Source organism: Hemiscyllium ocellatum, chromosome 3 (assembly GCF_020745735.1).
Source record: "Hemiscyllium ocellatum isolate sHemOce1 chromosome 3, sHemOce1.pat.X.cur, whole genome shotgun sequence".
NCBI classification, from domain to species: domain Eukaryota; kingdom Metazoa; phylum Chordata; class Chondrichthyes; order Orectolobiformes; family Hemiscylliidae; genus Hemiscyllium; species Hemiscyllium ocellatum.
Window position 1 is genome coordinate 107,126,678 of NC_083403.1, and position 16,323 is coordinate 107,143,000.

General features: G+C 39.4%; 1 protein-coding gene across 1 annotated transcript in view; it reads right to left on the reverse strand.

The window, feature by feature from the left end:
• LOC132834023 (signal-induced proliferation-associated 1-like protein 2) overlaps positions 1-16,323 on the reverse strand; it is a 427,470-nt gene that overhangs the window by 279,990 nt on the left and 131,157 nt on the right. The window contains exon 6 of the mRNA XM_060852741.1: positions 14,652-14,809. Within this exon, the coding sequence (XP_060708724.1) occupies positions 14,652-14,809 (158 nt within the window). The remainder of the gene's footprint in view (positions 1-14,651; positions 14,810-16,323) is intronic.

The window sequence follows — 16,323 nt, forward strand, 5'->3', positions numbered from 1 at the left end:
AGTTTGTCAAAGAAAGAGCACAAGATAAAAGCATAACTGATATCGCGCATAGAAATTTAGGGAGGAGAGACTTGGAAAGTATTTCAATTATCGTCCACCACATTTTGAGGAAAAGCATTCCAAAGACTCAGGAAACTTTTTATCATAGCACTCTCTTAAACTTATTTTTGAACAGTGACTCATAGTTGTAGAATTTCCTACAAGCTAACACGTTCCTTCCAAGTGCACCGTCATGATACCTCAGGATTTTGTGTTTCAACCATCATTAGCTTATGAATACAAGCCTAACTTATCCAAATATTCCTCATAATACAACCCACCTATAGCATGTATTAGTCTAGTAAACCATGCCCAAATGGTTTTTAATGCATTTACATAAATTCCATAAATAAGGAGACCAGTATTCCAGACATCGCCTCACCAATGTAGCTGAAGCATAACCTGCCTTTTTCTCATTTTCAAGTCCTCTTGTAATAAATTATAATATTCTATTAGCTTTCCCACAACCTTGCTGCACCTGTAATTTAACCTTTTGCGAGTAATGCACAAGGACACAGATCCCTCTGTATCTCAGAGCTTTGCAATCTCTTACCATTTAGATAAAAGGCTTTTTTTTTATTCTCCCTAACAAAATAAACCATTTCATATTTTCCCGCATTATACTCCATTCATCAGATTTTTGCTGACTCACTTAACTTATCCTTACCTCTTTGTAGCTGCCTTTTGTCCTCTTCAGTTATATATCTTTGCATTATGAGCAAATTTAGCAACCATTTCTTAGGTCCCTTCACCCAAGTCATTTATGTAAGATGTAAACTGTTTAGGTCCCCAGCAATGATAGCTGTTGCAAACCATGGTACATTTTGCTCACCAGTGAAAAACCCTTTAATGTTTATCTTCTGTTTCCTGTTAGCTCGGTAATCTTCTTTCCATGCCAATATGTTACCCTACACTATGGGATATGCATTCATAACATGGCCACACAGGTTGGTTACCAAACTACAAATCAATCCAACACTCTCTAAGGACGAGTGGAAGGGATTTCGGTCTTTGTTTATCTATATGCGTTCATGAATTTGGGGAAAGGAATAGAGTTTAAATTAGAATTACAGATTAGCAATTCAATTCATCTTCTTGCCATTGGTTAAAAAGCTTGATTACCATAAATGATTATTTTCTTTCTTAATAAAGAACATCTGATGTGCACATTCTTTTCATCCAAATTAAACGTTTAGATAAAATTGGTTAATTTGGTGGTTTAGTTAAATGTTCACAGTTGTGACAACTCGGGGAATAGTGAGGCTTGATTTCCAATGCACTACTCCAGTGAGTCATGGCAATATGCATATGCTTCCTTTGTTCTTTGTGATGGTACAGATAGCATGTTTGGAAATGCTATCAGAGGACTCTTGGTGAATTACAACAGTGCATCTGTGATGGATAGAGTGACTGCTGAAAGTTGGTGATGGACTGTTATCCTAGGTAATCTCAAGCCCTTAGCCAGACAAGCAAAGACTATTCCATTACACTCCTGGCCTGTGCCTTGTAGCTGGCACACATGCATTGGGAAGACAGGATGTGAGTTATTCACTGTAGGAATTCTAGCCTCTGGCGTATTCTTCCAGCCCCAGTATTGAGAGAGGCTTAATTCAGTTTAGTTCCTGGTCAATGAAAACGTGAACCTTGTTGATAGTGAGGGAATCAGCAATGATAATGTTACTGAATTTCAAGGGGAGGTGGTTAGATTCTCTCTTGTTAGAGATGGTCACTGGCATTTACCAGCCGAAGCCTGGATATTACCCAGGCCTTGCTCAATGTGAACATCAACTCCTTCAGTATCTAAGGAATCACAACTCGTGTTGGTCATTATACAATCCTCAGCGAACATCTCCATTTCTGCTCTCATTAGGAAGGTTATTGGTGCAATAGGTGAAGATGGCTGAAATAGGGACACTACCTTGGGGAACTCCTGCAGGAACATTTAGTGGTGCAGATTATTTATATCCAACAACACAACTACCTTCCTTTGCTCTAGGTATACTCCAAACAAAATTTTCACTCAATTCCACTAATGACAGTTTGCTAGGGCTCTGTTTGCCATACGTGGTCAAATGCTATATTAAAGTTAAGGTCAATCACCCTAACCTTGCTTCTGGAGTTGAACTCTTTTGTCTTCATTTTGACCAAGGCTATAATGAGGACAGGAGTTGAGTGGCCCTGGAGAAACTCAAACAGCATCAATGTGCAGATTATTCCTGAGCGAGTACTGCTTGATGGCATTATTGATGATCCCCTCTATTACTTTACTGATGATCCAAATTGGACAGCGTGGTGCTAACAGGCTGGGTTGACACTGTCCTACTTTTGGGCACAGGGCATACGTGGGCACTTTCTCACACTTTCAGGTTAATGTTTTAGAGACAGAGTCACACAACACTCAATCCAACCATTGAGATCATATTCATTTACCTGTCAGTTCATCTACCTATGGGACAGTACAGTGGCTCAGTGGTTAGCACAGCACCAGGTTCCCAGGTTCGATTCCAGCCTCGGACAGACTGTCTGTGTGGAGTTTGCATGCACTCAGTGTCTACATGGGCCTCCTCCGGGTGCTCCGGTTTCCCACTGAACAAAGATGTGCGGGTCAGGTGAATTGACCATGCTAAATTGCCCAAAGTGGTAGGTGCATTAGTCAGAGGGAAATGGGTCTGGTGGGTTACTCTTTGGAGGGTCAGCTTAGAGTGGTTGGGCTGAAGGACCTGTTTCCACACTGTAAAAAATCTAATCTAATCATTCCATGCTGAACATAATCCCAAACTGAAGTAGCCCCATCTGTCTGTTTTTGACCCATATCCCTCCAAACCTTTCTATTCATGTACTTATCTAAATGCCTTTTAACTGTACCAATTGTGCCCACATTCATCGCTCCCTCAGGAAGTTCAGTCCATACGAAAACCACCCTCTGTGTAAAACACTTGCCCCTCGTGTCTTTTAAATTTCTCTCCTCTCAACTTAAAGAAGTGCCCCTCGTCTTGAAATCCCCCACTGTAGGGAAAAGACATCCATCATTACACCCATTTATACCACTCATGATTTTATAAATCTGTATATGGTCACCTCTCAAACTCCTACATTCCAGTGGAAAAAGTCCCAGTCTATCCACCCTTTCTTTATAACGCAAACCTTCTACACCTGGCAACATCCTGGTAAATTTCTTTTGAACTCTCTCCAGCTGAATAATATCCTCCCTATAACTCAGCAACAAGAACTGGAGACAACACTCCAGAAGAGGCCTCATTAATGTACTGTACAACCTTAATATGACTTTCAAACTCCTATATGCAAAAGGTTTGAACAATGAAGGCAAGCATGCTCAACGCCTTTTTAACCATCCTGTCAATATGTGATACAAATTTAAGAGAATTATGTACCTGTACTCCTAGGTGTTGTACAACACTACCCAAGGACCTACCATTAATTGCACTGTTGTTTGCTGTTCCAAAGTGTAATACCTTGCATTTATCGGGATTGAGCTCCATCTGCCATTTTTCAGTCCATTGACCCATGTGTGATGTAGCTATACAGGAATAGTTTGTCAGGACTTCTTTTCAGTGTCCAGTGTCTTCAGCCTTCATGTGGAGGCTGAAATGATTTATTCAATTGGCATCTCTGATTGAAGATGGATGCAAATACATCAAACACAAAAGGTGTACTCTTCTTTCAGTGAGGTTGAGGGTATCTGTGGAGCCTTCTGCTCTAGTGAGTTATTTAACTGTCCACTACTATTCACAACTATGCTGCAGAGCTTAGATCTAATCCATTGGTTTTGGAATCACTCAGCACTGTCCATTGTATAATTTACAATGGCTTTTGAAGATTTCAAGATAAATATGATCTCCTTGAAAAGGTGCAGTGCTTGATGTTATTTTCTCCTCAATGTTATGGGATTTACTTACTTTCATTCAAAATAACTCATTGAAAAAATACAATATTTTCCTTTACTGTTTCTTTCTCAATGCTTTCTGAAGCTCTTCTCATAACTGTGTTCCATTTGAATGAGATTTTTGTTTCACCTTAGTCTTTCATTACAATTGCAAAGTTATTGGAACTGCAATTTTTATTCATTGACAAGTCAGTTCTGCCCGAATCTAAGATTATCGTTTGCTTTAACAAATGGATCCGATCACAATCCGACTCGTTTGATTTAAGAGTCTAGTTGACAGCATTTGAGCAAATTCTTTTTGAACTATTATTACTAGTTATCAACTGCAGGGTCATCTCATCTTGCAGGCAGTCTTGTTTCACAATGCAACCAACGGCGAAGTCAGATGGGCATCAAATAAACAATGGGTATTGACAGGCCCCAAAATATATTCTGATATTTCCGACATGAAATGTTGCTATTGTGTTAATTTAAGAACAGGTATTCAAATTCAGCCAATAATGAAACGAGGGAAAGAGAAAATGTCTGTACTCTAGTTAGTTTCATCAACCTACTTGGACATGGCATAATACACCTCCAGGCAGGTGGGACTTGAATCCAGACCTACTGGCCCAGATGTCAAGGTACTGTAATGTCTGTTTTATAAACAACAAAAAAAAGAGGTTAACTTGTGATAATGATCTATCTAGATTCTCTGATGAAATTTCATCTGTTTGTGCTTTTTAAAATTTCCTATAGCATTTTCTTATTAGTTTTCCACTTTCCTGAAGGCATCAAGTCTGGCAATCACAACGCTGCTATCTCCCCAGAACCCCTACTTCATGCCAAGCCAGACTGCAAGTATTTTTTTTTTGTAGATATTTTTATTGAAATTTAACATTTTTGCAAATTTACAAAAATAAACAAAACTCTCAAATACAAACATTGATGTACAATTAAATCATATATACAATAGTCATAATTTAACAAAGAAAAGAGAAAGAAAGAAAACAAAAAAAGAAAAAAAAAGAAACGAAAAAAGAAAGAAAAAAAAACTCAACTTTCTACTAATCTAACCTATAACTAACCAGAGTGTATACCTAAGTCTCTTACATGCTCGGAATGTATAAACATCAAATATAATAAAACCCGTATTCGCGCAGGATTCCTCTCCCAAGCGGCCCCAGAGCAGCCCGGTCTGAAATCTTCACTAAATAAAAGCCCTTGTTAGGATAGCCGAAATATCTGCATTTATATAATTCAAAAAGGGCTGCCATATTTTATAAAATAATTCAGTCTTTCGGTGCACCATATTTGTGAGGAAGTCAAGGGGGATATATTCCATAATTAATCTGTGCCAATTTGAAAGTCCAGGGGGGCCCTCAGCCACCCAGTTCACCAAAATATTTTTCCTTGCACAGAAAGAGAGAATAGAAAATAGTCTCTTCCCATGCATATCCAGAGATGAGAGGTTTGAAAAGCCCAAAAGGAGAGATATAGGGTCCACCCTAATTTCCGTTCCTAAAATTTCTGTCAGGGTATTTGCCACTTTAGTCCAGTATCTGCGGATTTTCTGACAAGTCCACAGACAATGTACAAGAGTACCCACCTCTATTTTGCATTTAGGACACATTGGAGATGCTCCTGCCTTAAATTTTGCCAGTCGAGCCGGGGCTATATGGGCCCTATGAAGTATCTTTAGTTGGATAGCCTGAGTTCTGTTACAGATAGCAATTCTTCTAGCATTTTCCCAAATGTCATTCCACATATCCTCAGAGATTTCTAGCCCCAAGTCCTGCTCCCATGTTTTAAGCAGGTCATCCATGTCTCCTGAGACTCCATCATGTAGCAAATGGTATATAGTACTAACGGAGGATGCCCCCGCTGGTCGTAAGACATTACGTTCTCTGTCTGATTTATAAAGACTATCTATTAATGTAGTCTTCCTCTGTATATAATCTCGAACTTGGAAGTATCGAAAGAGATCCCCATTAGGTATTCCGAATTTCAGACGCAGCTGCTCAAAGGACATCAGGATCCCATCTTTAAATAGGTCCCCTAAGCATGAGATGCCCCTGGATCTCCAGAGTTTAAAGGTGGCATCTGTAATCCCCGGTTGGAATCCCCATGCGCCTACTATTGGTGCATGGGGGGATGTTTTATGTGAGTTACCCTCATTTTGCCGCATTATATTCCAGGCCTTAATTGTGTTTAATATTATGGAATTTTTACAGTGGTCTGTAATGATTTTCCTCTTATCTGAAAATAAAAGGTTAATAAGTGGGTATTTTACTTGGGAGGCTTCGATATCCAGCCAAATTGATTGTGGATCAGATGAAACCCAATCAGCTATGTAACTAAGTAGGGAGCTTAACTGATATTTCCTAAAGTTTGGGAAGTCCAGTCCTCCCCTTGCCTGTGGAAGCTGTAGCTTCTTCAGCTTAATAAGGGGCCGTCTATGGTTCCAAATAAAGGAGCCCAACCAGCCATATAATTTACGTAGGGCTAGCCTTGGCAGCATCAGCGGGAGCATTCTCATAGGATATAAGAGACGGGGCAGAACATTCATTTTAATTAATGCTATTCTCCCTAGCCAGGAAATCGGAAGGTCTCTCCATCGCTGGAGGTCCTGCCTTATCCTTTCCATTAATTGTACAAAATTAGCCCTATACAGCTGATCAAACACTGGCGTGATAAAAATACCTAAATATAAGAAGCCCTCCAGGGACCAACGGAAGGGAAAAGGGGATCCGTCCATTAAGTGGGGTATCATAGCCAGACCACCCATTGGCATGGCTTCCGATTTTGAAAAATTAATTTTATAGCCTGAGAATGCACTAAATGTATTAATAACTTGAATTAGACGAGGCACTGACATTAAAGGATTACTGAGGAATAAGAGAACGTCATCTGCATAGAGGGTAATTTTGTGTTTACCTGTACCAATCCTCGGGGCCGTTATATTAGGATCAGTCCGGATGGCTTCTGCTCATGGTTCGATTATCAGTGTAAACAACAATGGTGAGAGAGGACATCCTTGACGGCAGCCCCTACCCACACTGAAGCCATCCGATCTTAACCCATTAGTAATAACAGCTGCTTTGGGGTCATTATACAATGTTGAAACCCATTTGGTAAACACCTGTCCAATGCCAAACCTCTCCAATGTGTAAAATAAATATGACAATTCAACCCTATCAAATGCCTTTTCCGCATCCAATGAAATTACTACTCCTGGTATCTTTCCCTGATGACAGGCTTGGATCATATTCAAGACCCTTCTGATATTATTGGATGATCTGCGGCCCTTAATAAATCCCGTCTGGTCCTCCTTTATAATATATGGCAGTACCCTTTCTAGTCTTAGTGCTAACATTTTTGAGAGAATTTTAAAGTCTACATTTAGTAAGGATATTGGTCTGTAAGATGCACAATCTTCTGGGTCTTTTCCTTTCTTGAGGATAAGAGAAATATTTGCTTCTTTCAGCGTGGGCGGGAGACAGACCTGACTATGCGCAAAATTATACATATCCATAAGTGGGTCAACCAATATTCCTGTAAATTCTTTATAGAATTCAGCTTGAAAACCATCCGGGCCCGGTGCTTTTCCGCTCTGAAGTTGCCTAATTGCCTCAAGTATTTCTTGGACTGTTAAAGGGGTATTTAGGGCCGACACCTGTTCCGGAGTCAGGCCCGGGAAGGTCAAATTTTTAAAAAATGACTGCATCCTCCTAATCCTATCTTCACAATCCTGCGATCTATATAGTTCAGAATAAAATTCTTTAAAGGTCGCATTGATCTTTTTATGATCGTGAGTCAGGGTACCTGTACTTTCCTTGATGGTCGGAATAGTTTGAGGGGCTTTCTTTTTCTTTGCAAAAAATGCTAAGTATCTACCCGGTTTGTCGCCATATTCATATAATCTTTGTTTCGCAAATAATATTTCCCTTTTAGCCGTTTGAGTAAGCGCGGTGTTTAAAGCTGTCCTAAGAGCTGTAATCCTCTGCAATTTTGTGATAGAAGGTCTATCAGCGTATGCTGTTTCGGCTGCTTTTAGGCGAGCTTCGAGCAGACGCTGTTGCTCTCCCTTCATTTTCCTCTGGGTCGCTGAATAGGAGACGATCAAACCTCGTGCATAAGCTTTGATGGTCTCCTACATCATTGACGGATTGCTAGCTGTACCAGTATTAATTTCTAAAAAAGTTTTAAGTTCTTGGGAGAAGTACTTTAAAAATTTGCTATCCTTTTATCAGAAAGGGGTCCATACGCCAATGCCGAGCAGATGTCCCATTGTTCTTTACCTTAGTTTCCATGTATACAGTGGCATGGTCAGAGATTGCTATAGTACCTATTTTACAGGTTGCTATAGAGTTTAGAAAAATCGATGGGGCAAAAAACATATCAATTCTTGTGTGACATTTATGTGGATTAGAGTAGAAAGAAAAATCTCTACCCTGTGGATGGAGACATCTCCATACATCTACCAATCCTAATTCTTTATTCAGGTCCGCCAGTTGTCTAGATCTGGGAGATACTCCAGCGGCACTCTTGGGAATCCTGTCTATTTCCGGATCCATAATACAATTAAAGTCTCCCCCTATAATTGTATGACGGGCACCAAAGGCCATCAGTTTTGAAAAAGCTTCCGTTATGAATTTAAAGGGGTGTGCCGGGGGGCAGTACACATTTAAGATCCCATATTCCTCTCCATTTATGAGGGCTTTAATCAAAATATATCGTCCAGATTCGTCTTTTATCTGATTTAGAAATTTCAAAGGGAAGTTCTTCCGGACAAGGATAACGACTCCCCTGCTTTTTGAATTAAAAGAGGAAAAAAAGGCCTGATCAAATCCGCCCTGTCGTAATTTTAAGTGTTCTTTATCCGACAGGTGTGTCTCCTGTAGGAGAGCTATATCAACTCTCTCCTTCTTAAGATTTGATAATATTTTCTTCCTTTTAACTGGCAAATTACTCCCCCTGACATTCCAGGTGCACCACTTAACCGACTGTTCAGCCATAATCATCTGGACAGATCCGAGACCCCTCGGGAGGGGAAACCCTATCTAGAACATCCCGAGCATGGAGCATACAAGATTTACAAAAGTAAAGATTCTCTGATACACTCAAAACAATATAACAAAAAACTCTTTCTAAGTATAAAAAATATAAAACATTCCGAATTGGAGATTTTCTCCCTTGTTCCCAGGGAGCGTCACTTCCTCTCCCACAGTCCATCTTACCCTCTTCCAACCAGTGCCCCACCCTTGACCCAGGTGTTCCTCAATAAAATGAGGAGAATTCAAATATAATATAAAGCTAGAGTTAACAGTGAACACCCCACCCCCACCCACACCCACATCTAAATATATTTGGGAATATTAATACCATATATAACTATAAGATTACAATCTCAACATGTAATACTTAAATATAATACCACAAAATAACACGGGAAAGAAAAACAACCCCGCTCCTAAAAACAGAAGTAAAATAGAATAAGGTAACCACCTCTCCCCATCAACATTAACCAAACGCCCCAACATATATATATATATACATACACACATAGGGGGAAAGATAAGAAAAGATGAAGGGATGTAAACCAAAATAATGGGAAAGGCAGACCAGCGTCCACAATCTCTTACAGTTTATTTAAGAGAGTCCAAGAATTCCTTAGCCTTCTCCGGTGATCCGAAGTTATATATGGATCCTTCGTGGCTAAGGCGTAGCGTCGCTGGATATCGTAAGGAGTACTGGATATTTAAGTCCCTTAAACGCTTCTTCGCCTCATCGAATGCCTTCCTCTTTCGGACCAAAGCTGGGGAGAAGTCCTGGAACAGCATGATCCTGGATCCTTTGTGGGTCATAGCTTGGGGATCTTTTCCCAGATTTCTTGAGGCTTCCAGGAGCATCTGCCTCTCCCTATAGCTCTGCAGCTGGAACAGGACCGGGCGTGGGCGCTGGGTTGAGCCGGGCCCACGTACTGTGACCCGGTAGGCCCATTCTACCCTTACCTGGCCTGATCCATTATGCAGATTTAAAAGTTGTGGCAGCCAATGCTCTAAGAATGCTGTCAGCTGACCTCCCTCTTCCTGCTCGGGCAGGCCCAACAACCGAATATTTTTTCTACGACATCGATTTTCAAGGTCATCAATGTGGTTTTCTAGGTTCTGGACTCGATTCTCGAGAAAACGGATGTGGTCGGCTGTTGATTTTATCCCAGTCTCTGAGGCTGCGGCCTTCGACTCCACCTCTCTGACTCGGCACTCCAATTCCTGAATGTCTCTGCCCTGCTTCTGCAGCTCGGCTGATAGTGCTTCTCTGCTCTGCCGAGACTCATCGATAAAAGCATCAATCTTCGCCTCCCACCTGGCAAACATCTCCTCAAAGCTCATCTTCATTGGTAAATCTCCTGAAGTAGCTGAAGACACCTTTGTTGCAGATGAAGAGGGAGAGGGTGGGGGAGGGGTCCCTGCTTTCTTAGAGCCGCCTGTTCCCTTTACTCATTTTCCAGCTAGTATTAGACTATTTAAATGTACTAATAGGTAACTATTTAAGGTTAACAACTATTATAAATAGTTTAGTGAGTGTGGTGGGGGTGGATAGCCCACTTTTCCCAAGTTTTGGGTAGAGCACTGTGGACTCAGTCTTGCTGGGTCGCCGCCATCTTGGATCCCCAGACTGCAAGTATTAAAAGGATCTTCATTCACAGTGTGTCAAAGCTAAGCTCTTTTATTTCTTACATCATTAATGGGATTTGGGTACCAGCACTTATTGCTTATCCCTACTTGCCATTGAATTAGTTATGCATTGCTTCCTTGAATCGCTGAAATCCATGTGCTAGAAGAACCAACCTTGTGAGGCGTAGATTTAAAGGATATCGTCCGAGACAGGGTGGTGTGTAATTTGGAATGGAACTTAGAAGTGGGGGTGTTTCCATACACATGCTGCCCTTGTCTTTTTAGGTGGTCAAGATCATAGTTTCAGGAGGTGCTGCCTTGGCAACATGTTTGAAATGCATTTTGGAAAGGGTATATATTACAGCCGTAAAGTCCAGGTGATGGAGGGAGTCAATGTTTAAGGTTGAGGATCAGGGTCAGTCAAGAAGTTTGCTTTGTTCTGGATGGCAATGAGCTATTTGAGTGTTGCTGAAGGGGAAATATTTCATCATGCTCCTGAAATAAGCCTTGGAGTTGGTGAAAAGATTATGGGGAATCACGAACACTTTCAACTAAACTCCCAAGAAACATTTGCGCATATAACACAATATTTTAAAATCCCTGTTCTTGCTTGTGAAGAATAGAAAACCTGCCAACAAAATCATGCTAAATTTTAACATATTGAATGGATGCAACTTCAGAAAAAGAATTTGGACTTTTAAAAAACTGTTAAAATAACAATTAAACCTAGCACTATACTGGTTGAGAAATGATAACCAATCAGGTCAATAAGACAGCCACTTCAGGATAGAATCACAGATATTTCCAGGAATCCCAACTGATGTCAGTTAGGCCCACAAATATGTTTAAATTGAACTTTCGGTAATGTATCTGCTCAGAATATATTACCAAACCACGTTTTCACCATTAGCAGTGATGTTATGTTGTTACTGCAAAATGAATAATGGCTGATTCTAAATGGACTGTATCCTTTCATAAGTGGAGACATTAGTTTTAAAGACCATTTAATTTAACACAAAATCAATTACCATTGAAAACAAAGATTAAAAAATGCTTTGCAACTAAGTTAATAGGTTTCAGTTGGGCGAGATTCATTTCAAAGTAAGGAAGTCAGATATGGGTCAACAAGGTCCATTAGTAGAACATAGATATATAGAATTAAGTATGCTTTCAGCAACCTGATCAAACTGGACATCATGTACACATGCAAAGTATCGTGAAATCAAATCTAAATTGAGACTCAGTTCCTCATAGCAGTAGTGAAGGAGAACACTTTCCTCTGCGTTGTGAAATCTGAAATAGGCTTTGAATTTCATTGCATATAGCACAAAGAGAAAAACTCTCTTTATAATACATTGCTCCATGGTCAGTAATAGATACACAGCACAGAGGCCACGTGACCATTAAAACACACCCTTCATAGAAACTTGGTGTCCCCACCATCAGCACATCTAAACACCTTGAGTTACTCCATGAAGTTTGCTTTGCTGACTGTATTGAGAATGTCAATTCAGACACGTTTTACTCTTGACATTAAGAAATACAAATCACATCAGTCCTGATCTTGCCTGACGTCAGTTTGTACCCACATTGTCCTTTCTGCAGTCATGGCTCAGTTTGAAACTGTTCTAAGAATAAACTATATAGTTCTCTTTCAGTTATCACCTTTCAACGCTCAGGATTTTGTTTCTATAGATCAGCTTAGTGGTTCTTCTATGCAGCATGTTTAGCACTCTTATGGTTCCAAGAGTAACTGGCCAGAGCATCAAGCTTGGACAAGCAAGTTTATTGCTGCTAAATAGGACTGTAGGTTAAAAATCTAGTCATCTTAATATCAACCACAATTCACAAGTTCATGGGATCAGTAAATTTACTTCAGATTCTGCTGACTGGGCAATATAAAGGTCAACAGCTGCTTGTTGCCCCAAATTAATTGGATATGGTTAGAGTTCAGTCTAAGCTGTATTATTAAAGTTCTTTCACTTGATATCTAAATTCATTCAACACTACATGAAAGACGATTAAGCATAATCATTGCTTCAGCTCATCCAAGTGCAAAGGCTTTATTTTATACCTGTATTAAATGCCAACTATCATTATTTACTGGCAAATATTACCATAAACCTCATCCAATGCCTATGCTACTGCAGCATTTGTCTAAACTCATCTGTGAATTTAGCAAACTTACATCGAGTTTCTCCAAATCAAGTCATTCAGACTGACCAGAAAGAACTGTATGAATTATGGGCATCCTGCTCTGCACCCACGAGGGTTAATTTTAGTAGGTGCTGCAGGCTTAACCGTTGCAATGATTTTTATGTTGCAACATATTTTACTTATTTCTTCCTAGAATATTCCAGTCTTCTTCAATTACTTGAACTCCATTCATAATTTTTTTTTAGACTGCCTGTTTGGAAAGTTTATTCTGTTTCATAGAATCTACTTCCTTTATCTTCTGTGCGTCTGACTGTTTGGAGCTGCTTCACAATCTTTGCTCTGTGAAATCTAATGCTTCTACTGAGTTTGAGCAGGGACTACAAGTTGCTGTGAAAACATTTATTTCTACATGAAGTTTTGGATAGTAATAATAGAGATGGCAATTCTCTTTCCATCAAATGGCTGAATAGGAATCTCTCTCACTCTTAACATTTGCCATTTGCTGAATGTTGGAAAGATATGCAGATTGACAATCAACCTGTTTGGCCATATTATAAATGCCTCATTTTTGGCCATCAAGATAGAACCCACTGCACTACAAGACCTCCCAGGTATGGTATAATCCTGCAACTATCAGAGATATGCATTTTACTTTAGAAACCATTAAATTCTTCTCTGCGAAATATTAATTTGCTTCATCACTCAAATGTCTGGCAGTCCTAATTTTCTCCTGCTTGATTTTAACTGCGAAGTCTCTTCCAAGGATTCTCCTGCTCCTCGGATGCTGCCTGATCTATTGTGCTTTTCCAGCACCACACTCTTGACAAATGTCTGGCCATGTAGACCAGTCTTGGTCTAATTGGAAAAAAAAGGGCACGCTATTAGCTCAAATTGTAAAATATTGGACATCTAATAGCAAAATTACTTTGCATAGTATTTGTAACACAGCAGCAGGCCAATTGATCCAACTGGCTTTATCAATACATCACTCCCTGATTTGTTTATCTCACAGCCCGTCAAATGCAACCATATCCCTCAGCCACCCCTTCTTGAAATCCATGTTCTCACCACTTAAATAAAGAAGTTTCCCCAGAATTCCCTGTTGAACCTATTAATACTCATTTTATTCAAGGCCCCCAGTTTTGGTCTTCCCATAAATGACAACATCTTCTGTATGTTGATCCTATCAAACACCTGTCAAGTCATCTCATGGCTTTCTCCTGCCAGAGAAAGAGAAACAGCTTGTAAATGTGTTCCAATACATAACTTAGTCAAATTAGTTTTGCACTTCTCCAATCCTTTTATATACTAATATCTATCTATCTATATATTTAGTAATATGGAGATCAAAATAATTGACAGAAGCAGAAGTTGAAGTATGAATCTATGGCGAATCGTTCAATTCCAAATAGGGTTGAAACCCCCACATTCTCGAAAGGAAATGCTAACTACTGTTTGGGCTAACTTGATTGATAAAATTCTGCAAAGCAAGAAACAAAAACTGTAAAGGCAGCATATATCATATTAGACAAATAAGATGCGGCTAATCAACTCAACAAAGTATAAAGCAATAATGATGATAGATGTAGAGAGATCTGCAGTCAAGGTCATTTTGCTCATGGCTGTAAAACAAACACGATGAGGAGATTTGGAAGAAACAATTGATGAAATGAGGATCTTCCGATCACTTAGAAATAACACAGCTAATTTCCTGAGGGATCAGCTGATTGTGAAGCAGCATTTTTAGCCGAATACATACCCAATATTTGCAACTTCAAAGACAATGAGCAGAAGAAAAGTTCCATTCGGCAAAAATACAGAAGATGAAAGAGGAGTTCAAAAGCACTTCAGTAACAGAACCAAAAGTAACTAGGTGGATGTTGAGTGCTTACCTGTAGCAGACATTCTCTGTGCATGGATTATGAACTCTGACAATGACAAAAACATGTTGAAAGTGGGATCTGATGTTTCTAGGAGTGAAAGGAAGTGCTCCAGGCTCTTGAAAGACAATTGTGACTATGTCATTTCCTATGTGTCTCTTCCTTAAGAGCTAGGGGAGTATAGAAACAGAAATCTAGTTAGCCAAGTTTGAACAGCACAGGTTTAGTGCTGTTTCTAACTATTGCAATTCAGTTAAAACCTTCTCCAAAACTAAAATTCTTTCATTATTTTCACACGTAGATAAATCAATTAATATGCTTTCTCTATTTTTAGACACATTTCTTTCCAACTAGTAAAAGCAGCAAATTTTTTGGTGATGATTACTGGATCAGTTGAGACTCCAATATGCCATCTGTCTGGTTGAGGTGTTAACCCAAACCCGTCTACCCTCTCTGGTTCAGTCTATTGTGCTGGTCTTTAAGTTTATGCTGTTGCTTTGCATTGTCAGCACTTTTAAAGATGTCAGCTTTTCATAGTTTTGTCGATAACACTTCTGGGAAAGATACTCCATGTAAAAAGGAAGTATTTTACAGAAAGACCAAGCAGCTGAATATTTTAAATAATGGTTTTCAACAGAACACTGAAGCAACTGAAGAACATTCATACATAACAATAGATGGAAATATGAGAAATTCAGCCTTTTAAGAGACTGTGGGTGAAACTCCGCCTCTTCAAACATTATATATTCCCAGTTACTTCGAACACCTAGGAAACCGTATGTTCTGTAATGTGGCCTATATTTATAGCTAAACCAGGGACGGGGGTCCAAGAAACGACATGTCAGCAAGACAAACCATTTTTGAAAGCGTTAACTTGAATGTTGCACAAGTTAAAAGGAAAAAATATTTACTGAAAAAGTTTGCGCTATCACCCAAGAAATTTAGTAGATTTATTTTTTTCAGCTTTTGGACAAAATAATACATCAATCGTATTATGCTCATGTTGCAAAATATCAAATGAGCTTGGAAAACTCCAGATGTTAAGCTTGTGCAAAAATAATTGTTCTACAACTTATAATACATAGGTATCAGTCATGATTTTGGTTGCCCACCCTCACTAAAAGCAATATATTAGTTGTGCTTTTGCAGTAATTTGGAACCTTGGCTTACATTTTTTAAGTTTACACCTTTCATCAAGATTGATCAACAACTAGGCTACAGCACAGATACACATCAACAATGCAGCAACTTTTCAAAATAAATTCATACTGTTTCATACCTAATTTTAACTCAGTTAATTTGCATAACTGTCAGCAGCCCATTGCGTCCTGATGAAGGGCTCTGGCCCGAAACGTCGCATTTCCTGTTCCTTGGATGCTGCCTAACCTGCTGTACTTTAACCAGCAACACATTTTCAGCTCTGATCTCCAGCATCTGCAGACCTCACTTTTTACTCCAAGGAGGAATATACAGACACACTGAACGAGGTCTGACCTAAGTTGGTCGTGAATGAGTTTTAAAACCTTTTATCTTTTATCCTCATGGGATAAATTGTGGTACTTACTTATTAGATCATTCTACATAAGTGGACAAGATTACAAAAGATTGTTAAAGTGGTCTGCAGTGGTCTCTAACAGCATGATTTTCCATTGAGCAAGGTTGCAGAGGAAATTGACTGTCACAT